The sequence below is a fragment of the Eulemur rufifrons genome, chromosome 2, assembly GCF_041146395.1.
Source record: "Eulemur rufifrons isolate Redbay chromosome 2, OSU_ERuf_1, whole genome shotgun sequence".
Taxonomy (NCBI): Eukaryota; Metazoa; Chordata; class Mammalia; order Primates; family Lemuridae; genus Eulemur; species Eulemur rufifrons.
The window spans coordinates 90,919,471-90,942,942 of NC_090984.1; the positions used below are offsets into that span (position 1 = coordinate 90,919,471).

At 40.6% G+C, this 23,472-nt stretch overlaps 1 protein-coding gene across 1 annotated transcript in view; it reads left to right on the forward strand.

The window, feature by feature from the left end:
• SYT16 (synaptotagmin 16) overlaps positions 1-23,472 on the forward strand; it is a 96,531-nt gene that overhangs the window by 67,882 nt on the left and 5,177 nt on the right. Inside the window, exons 3-5 of the mRNA XM_069465043.1 lie at positions 4,963-5,219; positions 10,631-11,071; positions 13,787-13,976. Coding sequence (XP_069321144.1) covers positions 4,963-5,219; positions 10,631-11,071; positions 13,787-13,976 — 888 coding nt within the window. The remainder of the gene's footprint in view (positions 1-4,962; positions 5,220-10,630; positions 11,072-13,786; positions 13,977-23,472) is intronic.

A 23,472-nucleotide genomic window follows, 5' to 3' on the forward strand; every position in this document is an offset into this window, starting at 1 on the left:
CCACCTGCATGAGAATTACATAAGCATCCAGTCTTATGTCGTCTTCTGGTATCATCACCATAAGTGTACTTTCCACAAAGGGGGGAGGGGCTCCTCCAAGGTCGCAGAGGCCCAGCGTGTGATGGTGGCTGGGCCTTGTTAAGGATCCTCCTCCCTTTCCAACACTGGCACAAAACAACCGGGAGAGAGGATGTAAATAGATGTACAATATTTCAGAGTGCAAAGGGCAAGGCATCTCCCTGACTCCTTTATGCCCAGAACCCCGAATAGACACAGACATTGGAACAGGGAAGGGTCTGTGAAGTATATTTGGTACAAAGCTAGAGAAAATGTTGCAGTGTCTGCCTTCATGACCTGGTCTCAGTAACTTCGATTCTCTCATCTTTTCTTGCTTTCCTTTTGGGTATGTGGTCAGTCAAACCCATGGGGGCAGAGTTGGTAGATATTCCATGTTTTCAACACTAGACAAAGCAAAAGTGCAGAAATTGAGAAGAGATAAAAGAGAAGAAATTTTGATTTGAGGGTGAGGACAGGACAAGGAGAAACAGAACAAAGGAAAAGGTCACATTAACAAAGAGAAGCCTAATTTTCGGCAGTACTAACTTGCTATCCATCGCATGGTTTGACTTACTGACATAGGCCACATAACATATTTTATTGCTCTTCTTTTTATCCCACGGTAAACTAATAAATAAAGGCCTTATGTAACCAAACCACAATATCAGTGGCTGCTGGCCCTGTGTCATTTCCTCACTCCCTCTCTTGGCTTTTCTTTCTCTGGTGTTACATCACAGCATTCCTTTCTCTCCACCGACAGGTTAAATGTTAGCTAATGAAAGTTATTAGCAGTTGATTCCCTGAGAATAGCTTGTTTAATCCTAAAGCTAATGGCTCCATTTCCCAGAAGCCCAAGTATCTGGTTTCTGATTTACACAAATGGCCGATGTTCTGACAACCATTCTCACCCTTCCCCTTCCTGGAATGAACAGTAACTTATCTCTTGTCCTAACTGGTAATTCTGAATTTTTCAGAGATGGTGATAGAAAACGTAAATTTTTTGCTATTGGAGAAAGGAAAAAGTCTACCATATTGAATGAATTACCTGTAGATTTTGAAGAAAATCAGCAGGATTTTCATAAAAATAGCTACATGGCAAATTTTAGGTTATCAAATGTCATGGCAAATGTTAATGTAGTTTTTATTGCTTGATGTTTTTCTGTCATTTCTTTTTGTTCATCTTTACATCAGTGGACTTATTTCAGTGATAAAGAATGATGAAAATATTAACCATGCACCCCAGAGAGGATTTTTTTTGCCTGTTCTTTCTTTATGTAGCTATTTTGTTTTATTATAAACATAGTTTTCTAAGATCAAATTTAATTGTAGACAATTCTTCTACTTTAAAAATACATTCAGAAGTGTTAGACAGTGAAATTAGAGGTCCAAATCCAATTAAAATCTGAAACATGAATGAGCTACTAGTCGGTTATCTCATGTTTCATTTTAAGTGAGATTCTTAATTCTAGATTCAATGGTGAGGTTATTAGAGCCACATTCCAAGCAAGTTCTCTTTTGTCCTGTGTATCTGATTTAGTGTTATTGGACATTAATTATCACTGTGTTCCTGATAATATCAACGAGAGTTTGATCTAAGTGGTCTGGGTCAGAGGCTGGGAGTGAGGTCTTTAGGCATGAAAGATACGCTACATAGTAATAGGTCATTAAATATGAAATGTCCGATTTCAAATCAGAAGCGTAGTTTATATCTCAAACAAGAAGCAGTACAATTAATCAAAGGATGCGCCTAAACTATCCACACAGTTTTGCCGTCTTAACAGTAGCTTGTTTATGCCAGCAGCAAAGAAGCCTAGAGAGCGAGGGGCAATGAAATCTCAAAAGGCGTTTTCCACAGCTTGTTGAGAATTGAATATTTTTCCTTGCAAGAAGTGGTCCAAAGCCTGGAAGAAAGCAATTAGAGAAAAGGTTTTTTTTTTTGTTGTTGAGACAGAGTCTTGCTCTGTCACTCCAGCTAGAGTGAGTCCAGTGGTGTCATCACAGCTCACTGCAACTTCGAACTCATGGGCTCAAGCAATTCTCCTGCCTCAGCCTCCCAAGTTGCTGGAACTATAGACATGCACCACTATGTCCAGCTAATTTTTTTTATATTTTGCAGAGACGAGGTCTCACTGTTGCTCAGGATGGTCTTGAACTCCTGGCCTCAAGCAATCCTCCCATCTCGGCCTCCCAGAGTGCTAGGATTATAGGTGTGAGCCACCACACCTGGCCAATTATAGGGTTTTACTCTATCATAGTGGGATATGGACTACAAAAGTTGAAGAATTTCCCTGTTAAAATAAATTTGCTTGATGTGACATAATTATGGTATATTATTTCTAAGAAGCCAGGATATGTTTCTCTGACAACAGGCAATTACTTCTGTGCATGTTTTTAAGGTGACATGATTTTCTGTAATTTAAAGGCATAAGAAGACTGTTTAATGTGAAAGTGAATCACCTTTCACTTTTCTTCTCCTTGCAACATGTACCCAAGATTTGCTTTTCAAATTCGTTCCTTGCTTGTTTGTCATGGAAAATGGTTTGTTACATTAATATAGTTCTTATGTTTTTCAGTTATGAATAGCTTTTCAAGGCTTAATGTAGCTTTTGGAAATTGTCTTATTACTGATCTAGGTATTATCACTGTAGGAGTTAAAGTCATGAGACGATTTTATGGGGGTAATTTCTTGGCAAAGTTAGGTTTTGTGCTGAAATCCTGCTGGGTGCTACACACATTGATGGATGACCCACTGTTTAATAGGACATTTTACTGTTCATGTATGTGAGGATTGGGTGTGCTAATTAGAAACTTGGAAGAAAATTCTGCTTTATGTTGTAGGTTTTTGCATGTGGATTTTTTTCTTGTTCTGTCATTTTGTGTGTCCTATTTTTGGTGTGTTTGCCAACTAACTGAAAGTGTGAATGTAAAAATTTTGTGGTGTCCAGTGAAAGTGTTTCCAAGGGACCTGAACTGAATTATTAAGGATAACAAGGCAAATAGGGGAACTTCTCAATGGCCTGCTGTAGTTTTTCAGATCCCAAATCAGGAGTCTGAAGCTGTGCCCCATGGACCACATCTGCCTACAGAGGTTTTTATATGGTCTGCATAGGGTGTTAAAAATTATCATACATTTTTTTTAAGTTTGGATGCTCACTATAGATGGGTTATGTACTCTCTGATAAATCACTGTCACCACCGCCACTCCTATCACTGCACATCTGACTGCTTCAGATGTTTGTTACCTGCCTAGACTTTAAAGTTATTTGAAGGTTTAGTGAGAACCCACTGGGAGGTAAAGACTATGCAGTAGATGTATGTGGCTGAGTGCCTTCAAGAAGCCTATGTTCTAGCTGAGGTTATAAGGCTAACAGGGAAACACTTGCTGCCATGTATGTAAGAGCTGAATTTATGACATATGCCTTGTCATCCCACTCACTCGTCCTATCTAAATCTTTAATTTTCTGTCATCCTGGGACGGGAGCGGCTGGAAGAGACAGGAGGCCCAAGAGATGAGAGATCCTTAGCTGCTCTTTGGGTATGGGGGTCAAATCGTAGTGAAGGCTATTGCTCAGGAAGACCTGCCAGTTTTCCTTACCATCTGCGGGCAATCTTCACATGGAAGGAGAGGAAAGGGATACATAGGGGTTGCGGATACCAAGAGAGAAAGCATTGAGTCTGAAGGAGTCAGGGAAGGTTCAGGAGTTGTTGGGGCTTTGTATGGACTGGAAGGAAAGGACAGGAGGGAGAGGGTGTGAGGCGCACTGTGAACTGGAATACATAGTTGGTATTTTCATGAGCCTGATGGTGACTTGGGAAGCAGTGGGAAATGGAGTTTGATGGGTTGAATGAGGCCAGTGCAGGCCAGGCAGGTAAGCAAGGCTATTACTTATGGAAGGCCTGCTATCTGCTGGGTGGATATTATTTCATGGGTCCACAGTGACCCTCTGATGGCTTTTATCATTTTTTAGGTAAGGAAACAAAGATTTGGGGAGTTTGAATATTGTTCAAGTTCTTAAGGTAGAGACAGGATTTATACACAGATCATCTGACTCCAAATCCAGTGTTCTTACCATGAATCAAGTAGAGAACTTTTTACTTGGAAGGACCACTGATGCCTTCTGAGCAGAAAGTAATATAGTAAATGTGGAAGAGAGAAGGAAGAATGGCAGAATCAGGAGACCATACGGTTTCCATATTAGATGACTCCTTTTGCTTTCTAGATCTGTTCCTGAAGTCTTTTTTTTTTTTTTTTTTTTTTTTTTTTTTTTTTGTTGAGACAGAGTCTCACTTTGTTGCCCAGGCTAGAGTGAGTGCCGTGGCGTCAGCTTAGCTCACAGTAACCTCAGACTCCTCGGCTTAAGCGATCCTACTGCCTCAGCCTCCCGAGTAGCTGGGACTACAGGCATGCGCCACTATGCTCGGCTAATTTTTTCTATATAGATTTTTAGTTGTCCATATAATGTCTTTCTATTTTTAGTAGAGACGGGGTCTCGCTCAGGCTGGTCTCGAACTCCTGACCTTGAGCAATCCACCCGCCTCGGCCTCCCAGAGTGCTAGGATTACAGGCGTGAGCCACTGCGCCCGGCCTGTTCCTGAAGTCTTGAGGTCATTAGCTCCAACAGAATTCTATTGTGGTTATCCTTCTGACATAAATATACATTATTTATACTCATATTATGAGAAAGTATTAAACTTTCTTGCACCTCAGATAATGAATTAGTGGCCTTCTTGATTATATGGACCAGCTTCTCCACTATATGGGTGGGATTATGTTTCTGCAGGTGTTACTGATACAGGTTTTCTTTTTGTGGTCTTGATTGTTGTGATAGCCATTGCTCAATTTCTCTACATAAAAAGGTGTTTAAAAATAATGCATTTGAAATAGTTTCCTTATTGCAAATTTAGATTTGGATGGAGCCAGCCCAGCGAGTTATTCTGAGAATCTGTCTCACTGTGAAGATGACCCTGTCCCTGATCATGCACCATCCCCATGTGAGAGAATGGGTACCAGGCACCATGGCGCATCTCACCAAGAGTCCGGTGAGGCCCGAAGCCTCAGTCGCCAGTCCACAGAGGGCAGCTTGGAGATGGAGACAGCTTTTAATAACCGGGGATTTGAAGATTCCTACGCCACAGACAGTTCCTCCATGTGGAGTCCAGAGGCAAGTTATTTGTTTTTCATTCTTTCCCTGTTTTAGTGGTGTGCATTCACAGGCTCTCGCGCTCCATTCCTCCTTCTCCCCCTCCTTCCTCTGTTTTTCTTCCCCTCCCCCCAAAAAACTTTTCCTTAAAAAACAAAGACCTACAAAAACATTTATTTGAAACAAATTTTTGTTCGGATGACTAAAGCCCCTATGTGTGTCAATAAAAGAATCATAAATAAATGTCTTTTAAAATGGAAAAAAAAAAGAAGAAGAATGGAAAAAAATAAAGTAGAACAAGAATGGTGGCAGAATAGACCCAGGAACAGCCAGGCTTTTCTTTTCTACAAAGGCTTTTTACAGGCTTAATTTTAAATAATAGAAACTTTAGTTCTTTAGAGAGACTGGTTTCTTTCCTTCCTGGTGTCACTTAAATGGAGGCTATTTTTATTTACCCTAAACCTTGAGTTATGATTATTTGAATATGAAAACTATTTGAAAATTGAACTAAAATGAAATAGCCTCTAAAGGAAATTATACCAGATGTTATGATGAGGATCTTACAGTGTGAGTATATTTGTTAGCTTTGAATTTAATCAAAAATCTAGGAGATGGCATTAATCAGCAGTGACCCTCTGGCCATTGATGTTGGTTTGTGGAATAAATCTCTGATAAAAGATGCTTCTTTTAAATTTCTTTTTCAATTAATGCTTAGTCCAGAGTAAACTTAACAATGCAAAGATATGACTGGAAGTGATGCTGGTAGTAGCTACCATTAATTGAGCAGTTACTACATGCCAGGCATTGTGATAAGGATTTTGCCAGCATTGCTTTATCTTACAGGCATTTATGGTTGTTCTTCATTAGGTAGATCCCTCCTATTATGATTTTTGATATTGAAAGGTTTAAATAGTAGTGTTTAATACCTAATTTGAAATTAATTTTGATGGAATAAGTCATATAAGTATATAAAAAATTTAGTATAATTTGTGGGGATGGAAGAAGGAGGAGAAGGGTGAATGGGTTTTATTAGCATTAGTCTAAGAAAATAAACAGGGTGACTCTCTTATTAGGACTTGAACCGTCACACACACTAAATGCTCAGGGCAAAGAAAAAAAATCATAGAAAATCACGCTCCAAAGCCTTACTACTAACACATTGGAGCATGTGGGGAGTGTATACAAAGGTGTAGGCATGCACATCCGTGCCCGTGTGGTGTTGGTGTTTCTGCTGAGGACGAGAAATGAGAAATGGTAACTCAGATATGTGGTTTGTGGTTTGTTAAAAGCAGCCTTTCATATGGCGGCATCCAAAGCAATTAACTTTATAAGTTTTGTAAAAAAAAAAAAAAAAAAAGTCTGCTTGGGTTTACTACTGAGTCATATCAAATCCCACACAATAACATTTAAAAATACTTTTGCTCTCTCACCACAAAAACAAAACAGAGCTATTCACCTGCCTACTGATACTCTGTCTCCTTGATAACCGTGCCATCTGGCCTGGAATTGCCTTCTGCAGGTGATCTGCCGTTTCCCTGCCTGCTGGAGCGGTAGTGGGAGACTCGGTGTTGAGGGGACTAAATGTTCTCAGACTCCAAAAATACCCAGACATCTCTGTGTGCTCCATTCAACCTCCTATCTATTTTGAGACAAAAACTGTAATTTGGTGCTCCTACGGTAGAACTTCAAATCCAACCAGAGGCAGTTCCCGTAACTGCCTGCTTTGCAGGCTTAGCTTGCCTTTGCAGAATTGATTTATTTGCCTCTTAGTGGTATTAAGAACTCTGTCTTCCCCCATGTGTCTGGCCTCGGGAACATACTGTGGGTCTGTTTACTCTGGGCCACACAGACGACATCAACACTATCTTACTAAAACAGAAAGGCTTTCAATTTGACAGAAAATCTTTAAACCTACATGGATTTTGACACTTTGACACAAGCGTTCCCATCTTAAAGAAAAACCCAGGATATTAGAACTCAAGGCATCATTTGTTTCGCCTCAGAAGGAGACCGGTCATGCAGCATGACTACCTGTTAGGCTGATGGATTTTCGAGCTCTGTTCTCTGCTGGCAGAAGCCATTGACTTTTTCCTGCAGACCCAGGGCTGGGCAGGGAAGACAATGGGAGGGTGGCTGGCGATTTTGAGCACACAGGGAGACAGGTGTCCTACTTTTCATCTCTGCTTTCCCCTGATTAATTGGTTGGCCTTGAGAAGTTAATTAAAATCTGCCAAATGGGGATAAGAATGAAGAGATTTCTACCTTGCAGGAAGGTCAGATGGATTAGTGGTATTAACAGTACCCACATGAGGAGCCCTTCAGTTGCCTGGTGATAGGTGAAGTGTGTTGAAATAATTAATTGCTGTGAAAATACCAACCTTCGCAAATCTTTTTCTCAAATCAATCCAGAAAGGGGCCGCAAGGCCCAGTTTTCATGGGCCACAGCTTGGATTGGCCCATGCAGAGCCAGGCTGGTGCCTGGAGCTGAGCCTTAGAGTACTTAGGAAAGTTAAGAACCCTACCCAGGACTCCCCCCAAAATCTGCAGGTGGAATGAGCATTTATCTGAATAGGTAGCCTGATAGCTAGGTAGAGAGTGCCTCATTAGGATAGTTTTACCTTGGAATTAAAGTTGATGACAAAATTAGGGACTGTTAACTAATATTAAGAGCAGAGGCCTAAAAAGATGTGAAATTCACACTATTATGTGCTTTCAGCCCCCTCATCCCCCAGTCTTCTTCCCTCTTCATCTCACACACTCAATATACATGTAAATAGCTATGGCGAAAGGTTTGGGGGAGAGGAAGGCAGACCTTATGGTTCAAAATAAGATTTGGGATTTTGTGTGTTGCATACTGGTTAAGGCAGGCTCTGGACTCAGACTGCCAGGGTATGAACCCTGAGTAATCTCGTCTGGGCATATGACCTTGGCACAGGGGGAGGGGGAGTGTTAGTTATTTAGCCTTTTTAAGCTTTAGTTTTGTCCTCCATAAAGTGAGGATATTAAAATACCTACCTACTTAGGTTGATGTAAATATTTAAAAAGATAATGTTTCTTAATTGGGTTCCCCCCAAAATCAGAGCCTAAGGCAAAGGCTTTTGTTCTTTACTTTGTTAGGGAGCACAATTCCAGGGAACAAGAGTGAAAGACAAGGAGAGCGAGGCAGGGAAGAAGGGAAGTCCAGTATGGGAATGTGCAGTTGAGTTGGCCACCTCAGTATGACTAATTGCCGGATCTGGTGGGACCACACTCCAAGAAGCTGTATAAACTGATCTCAGGACATTTTTGCAAGGGGTGAAAAGTTTACTGCATAGGATGTTAATCCCTGCACACTCTGGACTTTATTACATGGGTGACAAGCAGGGTTATGCAGCTTTCTAAGCCTTGGCATCCACAGAGAGTCCCATGGTAAGAGCTGAGAATTACATTGTATGAGTAGGAGGTAAGACTTTATTGAGTTGTGCCAGGCTGAAGCCACTTAGAGCTCAGACAGGCGGTGCCTGTAGGGGAAGATGGAACACAAAGTGAGGCCAAGAAGGTCTGAAGTGTATAAGAGCTGAATTTTATAGTCTATAAAGGATTGAGTATAGTATCTGGCATAAAAATGGCTTAGGAGATGTTAGATGTTATTACTTGTGGTCAGACAAGCAGTATAGAGACGGTCGAGAGTAAACTAAAATAGATGGGAGTTTTAAGAAGAGACAAGGGAGTTTGAGAGAAGGCTCTGACTTGATTTTTCAGTTGGCTTGACTCCTTGGAGACTTGCTTCTAATATTATCTATACACTAGTCAGTTGTATTCAGAAGTCTCTATAGCAACTACTTTTATCACTTGAAACTAAGTACCTCTGAATAGAAACACTCACACATGATTTCATGCTCAGAAGAAAGAATATGAGAAGCTTCCCTTATTTTACAAGAAATCTAAATTTTCTTGGTAGGCTAATTTGAATCTTAAAAGAGAAGAGTATTTATTAGTTGTCTACTATATGTCAAGTCCTTACTTTTCACAACAACCCTGCACCATAGGTATCGTCCCCATTTTACTATTGAGGAGAAAAGAATGTGGAAAGGATTAGATAACTTGCCCCATGTCATAGAGCTAGTATGTGGTAGGCCTGGGCTTCCTAAGGATATTTGATTCCAGAGAACCATGTGCTTTTTTTTTATCTGAACTCTAAGGAAAATTTCATTGATGAATGCACATTTTGAGGTGTCTTATTATAGTTGTTAAATGAAGAGATCTCTAAATTAGTGAAGTCTGGCGTTCAATTGTGCAAATAAGAACTGATTGGCAACAAGAATCAAAGTTTAGTTACAGGTAAAGGTCATGCCTTCAGAGGAAAAAGCGAATTATGTTGACATTATTTACAATTTGTTGATGGGCTAGTTCATTACGGTAAATGCAGTTCATCTCAGTTTTCCCAGTGAGGTCATCGGATCTGAGTGGCTACAAGTGAGTTGCTGTGCAAGGGTGAGAGTCCGTAAGGAGAGAGCTGTGGTGGAGAATAGCTAGCACCAGTCCAGTGGTGGGAATAGATATTTACGGAGTCTGATTCGAGCCAGTATTTTCACATCTATTAAAATGCCACAACACCACTCTATCAAGCAGGCATATTAATGTACATTTTTCAGCTAGAGTACAGAGAGGCTGGGCTATTTGGCCAGGGCCAAAAAGCTCATCAGTGGTAGAGTTATGACTTCCATCCAGGTGTTCTTGCTCCAGGTCTGGTGTTGCTGTTTACTAAATGGTTGTTACAGATGCCCACCTAAGCCTTTGCTACTCAAAGTGTGATCTGAGACCAGCAGCACCAACTTCCCTTGTGAGCTTCTTAGAAATGCAAAATCTCAGACTCCAGCCCAGACCCAGTGAATCAGAATCCTCAGGTGAGTCAGGTCCACATTGAAGTTTGAGAAGCTCAGCCCTAAACCTTTTCTCCCACATAGATTGAAAATTTACTGAAGGATCACCTTCCCAAAATGCCCATTAGGATTCTTGTCTGTGGGAAGTTCTTACCAGTAGATAACAGGCCCAGGCTCAACCGTTTCTACTGGGGACTCAAGGAAACATCACCTATTGGCAATTGCATGGTTGACTTAATTTTAGACTTAGCATCTCAGGTTTCAATGATCCTGGGCAGCTGTGATTTTTGAGAAGCAAAATATATGCAAACACTTTTCAAAATATGAAAGCTTTATTTATTCATTCCAGAAACATTCATGGAGGCTCACCATATGCTAGGCACTGTGCCATCAAAGAATCAAAGTCTAATGGAGAGAGAAACCCGTAAAGAGATCTACCTAAGGGCCAGGGCTATGCACTGGCGATCAGAAGGCATGAAATTTGGGAAGAGCTCAGAGGGGCACCCACTCACCAAAATGTAACTGGGCACGATCATTTCCATTCCTAATCTTTTCTTCTGCCTGCAACAGGAACAGGATGGGACCAACTTGCAGGTGCCATCCGGGATTTCGGAGCCCATCTCAAAGTGTGGTGACCTAGATGTCATCTTTGAATATAGAGCTGCGAGCCAGAAGCTCACAGTGACGACTGTGAGAGCACAGGGCCTCCCGGATAAGGACCGAAGTGGTGTCAACTCCTGGCAAGTTCACGTGGTGCTGCTGCCCAGTAAGAAGCAGAGGGGCAGGACGAGCATACAGAGAGGGCCGAACCCCATCTTCAAGGAGAAGGTCACTTTCACCAAGCTGGAGCCCAGAGACGTGGCTGCCTGTGCTGTCCGCTTCCGCCTGTATGCTGCCCGGAAAATGACCCGAGAGAGAATGATGGGAGAGAAACTATTCTATCTCAGCCACCTGCACGCGGAAGGGGAAATGAAAGTAACTCTGGTTCTGGAGCCAAGAAGTAATATAAGTGTGAGTATGTTAAATGGTGCTGCTAATGACGTGGTGTGTTCGAGGACCTGGGATTGGCAGCCCCTGATTTAGTACATTTAGCCTGTGAATTCAGAGACTTTAATTTAATTTTCCCTTTGGCTCTTCTCATCCTTATAAGCCACAATTTGCACTTCACGGTACAATGGGCCTTTCATGCCTGGCTTCCCGATAACCTGAAGGATAAATTCTCTGTCCATTTTAGGAAATGACAGCAGTGGTGTGATGGAGGGCCTGGGAAAACCAGGGAAGGTGGCTTGACCTTCTGGTTCATGGATAAGTGGTTCTGCTCTTCTCACCTCCAATATGCATTATGAGGAATCTCGGAGAGGGGACTTTCTAGGCAAGGTCCTTCACAAGTATGCTGGGGCAGGCTGTGACAGCAGCCCTGAACTCCAGCCACTTCTGAGACCTCCCGTTTGTATGACTGTACCACTCTAATGTGCCCCATCTCTCTGCTTGCCCAGAGTTTCGAGGAGAGACACCATAGCTTGTATGTCTACAGGACGGGCAGCCCACTATTGCTATGGGTTATGTGTCACCTAGTGTGAAGATCTCCTTTTAAAAAAAACATGTAAAAAGACTAGGTAGCCGTGTTGAACTGTTGGGCCAACCAGCCATTAATTCAAAGATGTTTACTATCAAGTACTGAGGCAAAGCGGATGCAGGAAAGAACTAAGCAGGTGATGCCTCTGCCCTTGACTTGCAGTCCAGTGGAGGAGGGCAAGGATAGACCAACCAAGGTGGGCAAGGTAGAGAGTGGCAGAGGCTATTGTTTGTTTACAGGGGTCAGAGGAGGTTTCTTGAGCTGGGGATAAAACACAGAACTCAAGGTATTGAAGGGGCTAGGATCCCAGGCGAGGGAATGGTACCTGCAAGCATCCGGGGGTGGGGAGGAGCTGGTCCTGCGTGAGGAAGAGCTAAGGCACCGGAAAGGCTGGAGTATAGTGGTGGGAGCTCTGTCCACTTGACTGTCTTATGATATCTCAGAATTAACATCGCCAGACTTGAAATCATGATTTTTGCCTCCCCAGATCTATTCCACCCACAGTCTTCCCCATCTTGCCTAAAGGCAATTGCATCCTTCTGGTTGCCAAGGTCAAAAATCTTAGCCATCATCTGTGACTTTTCCTTCCCACCTGAAATCCTGTTGGCTCTATCTTCAGATATAACCAGGCCTGGGATCTCTGCTGGGCTATTGAGCAGCCTCCTGGTGATGGTCTCTCTGCTTCCGCCTTTGCCCACCATAGACTCCTCCTGACCCAGAGGCCGGAATGAGTCTTTTTAAAGCATAAGCCAGATCATGTCTCATATGCTTTTCCCAAAGCCCTCTTTTTTCCTAAGCTCTGAGTAAAGTGTATATGAAATCAGGGAAAACAATCCACGGAGGTCAGAAGAGATCCTGCCCTGTAAGGCACAAAACAGGCATGATCATACCCATATTTCTCTGTGCCAGGCCTGTGCTGTGTGCTGGGGGCAAAGTTCAATGGGGAAAATGAGCTTGTGTGAATGAACTTTGAAGGAGAAAATGTTTTCAGTTACTAGTTATTTGTTGAGCATCATTATATGCTAGACATCAGGCCATGAACGAGGGGCTGAGATTTATATGCATCCAGAATTTGATGGGAGGGGCACGCAGTGAGTGAGAGGGGCCGTAGCAGAAGCTTCTGTAGAAGCACAGGGATGGGTGTGACCCTTACCCAAAGGTGAGCAAATATTTCATTGTTGGATTTTTATCTTCTAGACTATAGGGACTATAAAACCCTTATCACAACCACCTAGCCCTGTAGTTTACACATTGTGTTCCAGGAAAGCCTGGAAATGATTTCAGATGTTGAGAAGGGTTTAAGCCAAGTCCAGTGTGCTTGCTTCTGGTGGAGGGGTGGTGTTTCAGGGGCAGGCCTGATCCAGCTCCTATTCCTTGACTGAGAATCAGCATCCGGCTCTGCTTTGCTCTCCTCCTCCTGACATGCCTGGTGCTTAAAGGTGGGTGATCAGGAGGAGAGCGCACGTGAATAAACACGACAAAAAGCTTACGCTCTCTCCTGAGCTCGCTAGGTCACTGAGATCCACAACCCAGGTGTTGGCTTCCTTACCAAACAATTGTAAAGTGCTCATTTTGAGTGTAATCCATTTCCTTAAAAGACAAATTTTAGCACCTGGCACATACCTAACAGCCTTAGGCAGAAGTAGCTGCTAAGTGTTCTATGTGGTGATAGACATCAGTGGTCATTTCTTTCACAGTTAAGACAGAATGCCTCCTGTCTTGCTACATTCATCAAAAAGCTGCAGAGAACAGAAACAACACGCAGGCCTGGAGTGGATGGGTTCCATAGAAACCTTCAAGCACAAATTGCACAGGAGAGAATTTTGGTTTATATTAAAAGTATTATTAGCTCTCCATGTATCTTAAAGGGTTTGATTTATACTAGTAATAACATCTTTGTCCGTTGTGTCTTTAGAGAGGAAATAGTGAATGGAGACAGCTCCTGAAACAAACATGTCAGTTAATAATACAGGGGATCTCACCCATGACTGTGCCCCCTGGGCCATTGTAATTCACACGGAGTGCGCCCTTAGTCATCTTTGGCAGTCGTGGGGATTGGGTCACAGTTTCACCAAACATAATATCGGCTTTCTCTGAAAGAGAGTCATGCAGCGTGGGCCAATGGATTCTTTGTTGTTTTTCCCTTCCAGAGTGGAGGGTCTCCTCTCAGCCCATCTGCAGTTTCTCACAGTGATAGTGCTTCATCCACGCAGTCACTGTCTCATGGAGGGGCGCCAGAGCTGTTGGTGGGGCTGTCCTACAATGCCACAACGGGGCGATTATCTGTGGAAATGATCAAAGGCAGCCATTTCCGAAACCTCGCTGTTAACCGAGCGCCTGGTAAGTGTGTATCTGCTCCCCCGGCTCTGGTCCTTCCAGAGGCAAGTGGAAGGCCATGTCTGCTTTCATCTTAATTCTTTAATTTTTACTGTAAAAATGATCTTGTTATGGCTTAGGCAAGCTTTCATAAGGAGATACCTCTGGATTTCTAAATGGCTTTCTATTTAATTAGACTTCTTCAATATCTAGATGCATCTTGATATGAAGTAGACTGGCCTGTATGTCTGTATTGTTTAAAGGAAGAGACTGATGTCTTTTCAGCAACCTAATGTATATGAGCAATGAGAATCTGCTAATATATCCCGGACCCTCAACTCTAAAGAGGCAGAGCTCTGGCTTTGTCATGAGTCAGATCTGGGATCAGATTCCAGCTGTACCTGCTACTTACCTACTAGCTTTGCTCTGATTCTGTACAATTTATCCCGTTTTGGAACCTCTCCTAACTCATCTGAAAAAAAAAGATATTAATAGTACCTTCATGTAGGGTTGTTTTGGGGTTTAAATAAAGTAATTTATGTAAAGCATTTAGCATGGTGCCTACCACACAGTGAGCACACAAGAAATGTTCACGATTATGGTGACGATGGAGAAGGAAGTGAAGGAGGCATATCTGGGGCAATGCACCTCCTGAGGCTCACCAGGAGAGCTACCACTTTTGAGATCCCCAGTGGAAAGAGTGTTTCAAGACATAACCTCCAGAGCTGCAGTCTAGGGTTCAGGAAGCCAGACTCAAAAGGCTGCTGCTGCCACCTCCCTCCATGGTCTCTCAACATCCAGAAAGTTAGAGATTGAACATTTGAATAATGCTGATAAAAAATTAGCTCACCTTTTTATAATGTTACTTGTCAGCAGAAAAACTTGAAAAGTGGCAGGAAGATGATATCTCCTTCACTTCCGCCTTTTGGACCTCATGCAGATACATCTAATCGAGGGGACCTAGTTTGTATCTGGAATGCTAGCTGCAAGAGAGTCTGAAAACTGTTGTTGACTTTCCAGTCTCTCAAGTACAGGAAGGTAAACTAGAAGGGAACAGAGTGGGTGACAAGAGAGCTGCCCACCTTGGGCACCAAAGTGTGATTAAACGAAGGATGAAATCAGTACATATGTGGCAGGCTGAAAGAATCAGTGGACTTTGTCTCAGGTATCAGCAGCAAGTGAAGAGTCAGGGAGCCAGTAGAAAAAGGTCAGCTCCTACAATTGAATCTGGGCACTCTCTTTTTTGCCTTTACCTCTGGTGCAGCCCACAAAGGCTTTCTTGAATGGGGGCATCTTGTTAGTCAAACTGTATTGAATAATTAGAGCAAGGTGGTAAGGAAAGCCCGGGCAATCTGGATAATAGAATATGCCAAGTGCATAAGCCATATTCTGTGTTGACATTCAGAGCCAGGTGACAACTACTTGGAATGCATAATATATGCTGATTATTAATTGCACTGCTCGAGTCTTTTGCTAGATACACACTTAATTCTCCAAAATAGCTCTGAATTTACTAAAGATCTGGATTTACTACTTCTCCTTCAGAACTTTTGCCAGTCTCTCTTCCTGTCCTTCTGAGATTTGGTAAAGTCTGAACAGTTTTTTATGAACATGGTGGAGATGCAGAGAATGATGGGGTATGGATCACTCAGTCATGGCCTATTCAGGTCCATGCTGAGAAGCTTTACTTCATATACTGGGCGGTACCAGGCGATACAGAGAAGATGCACAGCATGGTGGTTGAGAAAATACCAGCTGGAGGTATTCAAACCAAGGCATCAATTCAGACTGTGCAACCTGTTAGTTGTGAGTCACTAAACTGTTCTGAACCTCAGTTTCCTCAGCTGGAAAAAAAGGTGCATGATAATAAATGCCTTATAGGTAGGGATAATACATACTCTGATGTTGAGGATGGAGCTATTGTATCTTCATAAATTTCTATATGAAAGAAAATATGCCAAGGAGGGAATTCTTACAACAAATATTTAAAACCAAATAGGAAAAAAAAAAGAGGCAAGTCCTAATTTAGAAATTGATTTTGTTCCAGAAGTTTAAGTCGGCTTGGCATTTAGTACATGATTTGTCATAGGCAAATGTTGCAATTTAGCTTAAAATGTAACTGGCATGCTGTACCTTTGCAACCAAAGTAATAGAAAACAATGCTGCCGAGATGCTGTTAATTAAAACAGAAACCCAACAGTGAAGACAAAAGTTTTTTGTCTGTTTAGAATGCTGGTACTTGAGGAAAAGCCAGTTTAATTAGGAGGGGATGAGAAAGTAGAAGTTTCCTTTGTGGAGCTTCTGAAAGGGACCCCTTGGTACTCTCAAGGGCTTTAGATGTTGACGGCATTGGTTCTTTACTATGTGTCGCTTCGTTATGGCACTTGTGCTACTGGGACAGTTATGAGGCAAGCTTGGGATACATTTTTAGTTCCCATATGGAAGAGAATGAGAGAGAAAGAATGAGGGAACGTGAGTTTTGTGAGGTAACTGAGCAGAGCTGGAAGAAAGGGGGGGAGAAGGCGAGAGGACGTGAGCCAGGAGATGAATGGAGCTGTGGGTGGGGAGTGGCGGCGGGGGTGTGCCAAGTGCCCTGCTCTCCACGGCGGAGCGGAGGGCGGACAGGCAGTGCAGCCCGAGCCTGCCAGGGGAACTTGTCTGACCGAGGGTCACACGGTCCTTTGCTTGAGGCTGTCAGTGCAAGTGCCGTTACCTCTTCCGTAAAACAGGGACCTCCATCCTGCCTGACAGGGTGGTTACGGTCTTGGAAAGAATGGTTCTGAGGAGAATGTGAGGGAAAATAGGTTGAACCTAAGTAGTGGGGACTTCTCTAGAATATTATTGCGATTTCACATTTTGCTAGACACAGAGACGAAGGCCAGGATTTAGAAGTGAGATTCTTTTGCCTCAAAGTATATCATGAAACAAAAGATAACTGAACTCTTGAACAAATTTTCTGTATCTTTGAAATTGTGAGTTACAAAATATTGGAGAAAACAAGCTAGTCTGGTCTGGAATAGGTCAGCTGGGTCAAGTGGGTAAAAATGAAACACAAGTCTTAGCTACCGAGAGGGGATTCTGTAGTTGGCAATACTTTTTTACTAGGATGACATCTTCAGATGCAACCCTAGTACCCTGGCTTAACCTTGGACGGGACATACGGGGAACCAAACAGCTGAACCTGGGGCACCTTCTGTAGCCTCCTCCATAAACCACATCCATCTCAAGAAAAAGTATATGGCCGGGAATTTCTTCATTTCTAACGTTAACTGTTTACTCATCTAATACAGATAGATGTAGATAGATTTTTTAAAATCTATATTTATGTATACATGAGTATATGTATGTCTGTATCTATATCTATTAATCATCTTTTCGATAAAATGCCCATGTTATAAAATAATTTTTTTAATCATATAGGTGGGCTAGGGAAGATAAAATAGACTATTTGAAAATTACTAAAACTAGCCCATAGAACCTATTCATAAACAGTATATAGATGAGTTAAAACATGAATGAATCTCATCCCAATCAAGTAATGATGTACCAAGCATCCTTCCAGCCACTTGAAAGATAATGTCTTATTTAGTAGATGTGGTCAGTGTTCAAAAGTATTCTCATTATTGCTTTAAGATGGTGTAGACTGTTCTACAAATCTTCTGATGGCAAAGGATAGTCTCCAGGTCTGTACGTGGCAGGTGGTCCAGGTGAAAAAGCAGCATACAGTGTCTAGTAGACATCTGAAACCCTGATGTGCATTTACAAATGCTTTTGAAAAAGTAAGCATTAAGAATTAGAAGCATTTGATTATCTTTTGAATTTGGCTTCATGGGAAAGCAATTCAGTGACAATTTAGCAGCTCTATTCTGTTCTTATCCTAGGCCTGCCACCCAATTACTGCATGGCCTCTCCATAGATTCTCTGAATTTCATTTCCTTCTCTATTAAATGAAGTTAGCAAGCTAAGTTACATATACACATTAAAAAAATTTTGCTGTTATGATGGCAGGTTCTCTTTCTCCATGTTCGTCTTTGCTATGTCTCCTTCTACAATGTGTTACTACATTGTGTATATATACTCATATAATGGTCCTTGTCAAAAACTATCATTAAGATGTTCCCTCCAGTTAAAAACAGCAAGTTCCCCAGCTTCTCAGCATGTGCATGATTAGCCACATGTGATAATTACATCCCAAATGATAGTACTTAACAGCAGCAGCACATTAACCTTGTTAGGCACTCACAATAGTAGAGACCGGAGGAAAGAAAAATAAGCAAACCAAGCTGCCTCATGTTTAGCGTGAAGAAGGAGTGGGATTCAGAGGGTGCTGTACAAATGGAGTGCCGGGGAAAAAAGGACTCCATGAAAATGAACAGATATGGGACATACGACCTTCTTTGAAAATCCTGGTGCAGTTTTCAGTTAAATATAGCATATTAATGCCACTATGTGCTCAGAATTATGGCCATTTCATATGATGATTTAGATGTAGCACTAACTTATTGAGTGTGTATGTTATATTCCTTTTTCTACGTCAACTCATTTAATTCTCACAATAATCAAAGTTAGAAAATATTAAAAGCAATAGGGAAAAAAGAAAGTTATTATGGTATATGAACTATATATCAATAAAGATGTTTTTTAAAAAAATCCCAGTTGCCTACAGGGGAATGACAGTGAGACTGAGGACAGACTTTTCAACAGCAATGACAGAAGCCAGAAGACAATGGGATAAGAATAGTAAAGTCTCAAGAGAAAAACACTCAACTTAGCATTTTGTTCCCTGAATGAAGGAAAAATAAAGATACTTCCCACAAAATTTGAAAGAGTTTATCACTGGGAAAATGACTAAATGATGTATTTCAGGAATAAATAAGTTGAAATTAGAAGAAAGTAAGGAGATGAAAGAAGGAATAATGAACAAAGAAATTGGTTGACATAAAAGTAAATATAAACCTTCATGGATGGCACAAAACAAAAACAGGACAGTAGAGAAAATAACTAATATTGGTGGTACAGCTACAATGTGGAAATAAAATTCTAGGCAGCAATAACATGAAGAATTGGAAGGGGCAATGGAAATCAAATAATTCTAAGGTCCTTATGTTGCTTGATAGGAGAGTAGGGACTCCAAATGACTTTGACAAGGCTGCCAAGACCATGCAATGGGAAAAGGATAGTCTTTTCAATAAATGGTGCTAGAAAAAGTGTATGTCAACATGCAAAATAATGAGATTGGATCTTTATGTAACACCATATCCAAAAATTTACTCAAAATGGACCAAGAAGCTAAATGTAAGACCTAAAACTATAAAATTCTTTGCAGAAAACATAGGGCAAAGCTTTTTGATGTTGGGTTTGGCAATTAATTTCTTGACTATGACACCAAAGGCAGAGGCAAAAAAAAAAAAAAAATAGACAAATTGCACTTCATGAAAGTTGAAAAATTTTGTGCATCAGAAGATGACAACAGAGTAAGTAGACAACCCACAGAATGGGGGAAGATATTTGCAAATAATATATCTGATAAGGAATTAATATCCAGAATATATAGAAAACTCCTAAAACTCAACAACAACAAAAAATCTGATTAAAAGTGGGTAAAAGACTTGATTAGATATTTCTCCAAAGAAAATATACAGATGGCCAACAGGAATATGAAAAGATGCTCAATATCACTAATCATCAGGCAAACGCAAATCAAAAGTGCAGTGAGATACCACCCCAAACCCATTAGGATGGCTGCTATCAAAAAACCCTGAAGAATACCAGGTGTTAGTAAGTGTGGAGAAATTAGAGCCCTTGTGCATTGCTGGTGGGAATGTAAAATGGTGCAGCCCCTGTGGAACACGGTATGGCAGTTCCTCAAAAATTAAAAATAGAATTACCATATGACCCAGCAATTCCACTTGTAGGTGTATGTTCCAAAGAATTGAAAGCAGGGTCTTAAAGAGATATTTGTATGCCCATGTTCATAGCAACATGATTCCCTCTTCAGAATGTAGCTAAATGTGTCTAATAGCTGAAATGTGGAAGCTGCCTAAGTGTTCTTTGATGGATTAATGGATAAGCAAAATGTGTTATACACATACAAAGAATACTATGCTATTTAGCCTTAAAAAAGGAAGGAAATTCTGACATATGGCACAACATGGGTGAAACTTAAGGACATTATGCCAAGTGAAATAAGCCAGTCAGTCAGAAAAAGACAAATACTATATGATTCTACCTATCATGAGGTAGTTAGAAAAAATCATAAAGACAGACACCAGTTGAATAGTGGTTGCCAGGGGCTGGGGGGAGAGGACAATGGGGAGTTATTGTTTAATGGGTATAGAGTTTCAGTTTTCACAAGATGAAAAGAATTCTGGAGATGGATGGTGGTAATGGTTGCCCATTATGAATGTGTTTAGTACCACTCAACTGTACACTTAAAAGTGGCTAAAATGGTAAATTTTGTTATATGTCTTTTAACATAATTTTTAAAAATTAGAAAAAATACATTGGACATAAGAGAGTATTGTAAAAGCAGATGGTGAATAACCTCTATAAGAGCTGGTTATTTATATTGATATTGTTTCAAGGAAAAAAATATACTAATATTAAAATTAAGAAATTAGGGGCTCTATGTATGTGGGAGCAGGGAGTATAAGGAAAATCTCTGTGCCTTCTGCTCAGTTTTATGAACTTAAAACTGCTCTAAAAAATAAAGTATATTAAAAAATTAAGAGATTTTTTTTAAAAAGAGGAGGGCAGAGATATTAATTTTAGACATGAAACCAAGTGTACATGTTAAAATTTTAACTTTCAAACCAATAAAGGGAAAAAGAAAATGTAATCAGTCTCATAGAAAGTAGAGAAAAATATTTTTTAAAACATGGAAAATGCAGGATAAATGGAGAACACAAACCAAAACAGTAACTATAAATCAAAATGTATCAGTAGTCATCATAAATATAAAGGGACAAAAATAGATATGTAAAAGCTAGACATAAGATTAGATTAAGATTTCTCTCTTCTTCCCAGTCTCTTCCCGTCCCCTTTCCTCACACTTTCTCATGCACACTGCAGTTTGTTTTGGGTCTACTTAGCTATATAATGTATAAGGAAAAAAACATATTACCAACAAATTGGGCTTAGTTCAGGAATGCAAGAATGATTTAATGTTAGAAAAATATGCTAGTGTAATTCACTATATTAACTGATTTGTGAGAAAACATTATCATCTCAATAGATGAAAATAGAAGCTTTTAAAAATGTATATAAATTTATGGAGTACAAGGGCAATTTCATTACATGCATAGATTGTGTAACGGTCAAGTCAAAGCCTTTTGAGTATCCATCACCCAAATAACATACATTGTACCCATTAAGTAATTTCTTATCCTCTACCCCCTGCCACCCGCTCACCCTTCTGACTCTCAGTTGCCTATCATTCCACTCTCTATGTCCATGTGTACACATTTTTTAGCACCCATTTATGAGTGAAAACATGTATTAATAGTATTTGTCTTTCTGTGTTTGGCTTGCTTCACTTAAGAGAATGACCTCTAGTTCCCATCCATTTTGCTGCAAAAGACATGATTTTATTATTTTTCATTGCTGAATAGTATTCCATTGTGTATATATGCTACTTTTTTATTTAATATTCCATTGATAGACACTTACGTTGACTTCATATCTTTGCTATTGTGCATAGTGCTGTGATAAACATATGAGTACAGGTATCATTTTGACATATTTATTTCTTTTCCTCTGGGTAGCTACCCAGTAGTGGGATTGCTGGATCAAATAGTAGTTCTATTTTTAGTTCTTTGAGAAATCTCCATACGGTTTTCCATAGAGGTTGTACTAATTTACATTCCTACCAGCAATGTATAAGTGTTCCCTTTCTCTGCATCCTTGCCAATATGTGTTGTTTTTTGTCTTTTTAGTAGCCATTCTGATTGGTGTAGGATGGTACCTCATTGTGGTTTTAGGCAAATAGAAACTTTGGATAAAAAAATAAAATGTCTGAAAAAATTATGATTATCTCAATAGATGCAAATAGATGCTTTTGATAAAATGCACTATTCATTATTGATAAAAATCTTAGCAGATGTGTAATAGATGTGTTAATATAGACTATCCTATGATACAATAACAAATAAACCCTGCTGTCTCAGTGGCTGAGCACAGCAAAAGTTTATTTCTCTTTTGCATCACAGTCCGAAGTGGATCATGTGACTCTCCTCTGAGCTGTGAGTAAGGCATATAGGCTCTTTCCATTTAATGAGGCGATAATATTATATTTAAAATGTGGCCTCCATTGTTGCCATGGAAGGGGAAGAGACAGCATGGGAGGCTCCTTGTTTGGGTGGGAGTGGTTGAATATAGCCATGGTTGAAGGTGACATTTATCACTTCTTATATTCTGTTTTTCAGAATTCAGTCCCATGGCCTGGCCAACTCAAATCTAGTGGGAAGGCCACACCCCTCATTTGATATTTGACCTGAATTAAATATCACTTTATTCACCTGAGAATTTTACTGGGCCTTTGTGGCTCAAAGCCTTTTAAAATCTGTCTCTTACTGTTTGGAAGTCTGGAAGCAGTCAGCTTCTCCAACCATGAAAAGGTCTGAATTTCCGTATTTTCTCAGTTTCCCTGCACATCGGTCAGTTCTTACGCAAGCTTACCTTTTCCCCTCTCCCCTAAAATGAAGCCAATAGTACTAAATACACACTTCTAACATTCTGTTTTTCAATCTGTTTCCCTAGAGCAACAAACTCATTAGGCATATGTTCTCTCTTCCAAGTTATGGCAGATGGCAGTCTTACCATCACGTAACAAGGATTATGGATCTCCACTGTTCTTTGGTATTAGTTTCTTCATTACCTGGAACCCAACTTCTAGGCCAATACTCATTCTTATTTATTTATTTTTTTAATGATAGCAACATTGCGGTTCAGATTACCAATTACTATATCAGTCACGTTTTGTCAGGAAAATAGAAAACACTCTAGGGTATTTGGATCAGAAGTTGTTTACCATAGTGTTTAAACATTGGAGGCTGGGGGGTAAAGATCAGGAAGACTGTTTTCAGGAAATTCAGAGGTGCAGGCGAGATGCCAATATGGTGTGAACTGCATGCACAGAGAAGGGTGATTCTCTTAAGGATCTTTCAACTCTATGGGCAAAACTTTTCCATTGTCATCTGCTAGTGGCTGCTCATGCCTTCAACTGGTTCTAGAGAGCTGTGGCTCCCTTTCCTTCTACTTTCCTGTCTCATACTAGTAGCTTTCATTAGTGGAGTCTAACTGGAATTTTACTGGCAAGAGATTCAGGGGAATGTAGTTTTGAGGCTTTATGCTCCTTTAATACAAATACAAGAAACAGCTTAGAAAGGTGGAAATGGTATTGAATCTCAACAACTAGTATGTGGCCCAGAAGGGAACTTGCTTAACTTGATAGTGAGCATTTTAAGGAAATCTACACTAACCACTGTTCTTAGTCCTAAAATCCCTTTAAAGTCAGGAGCAA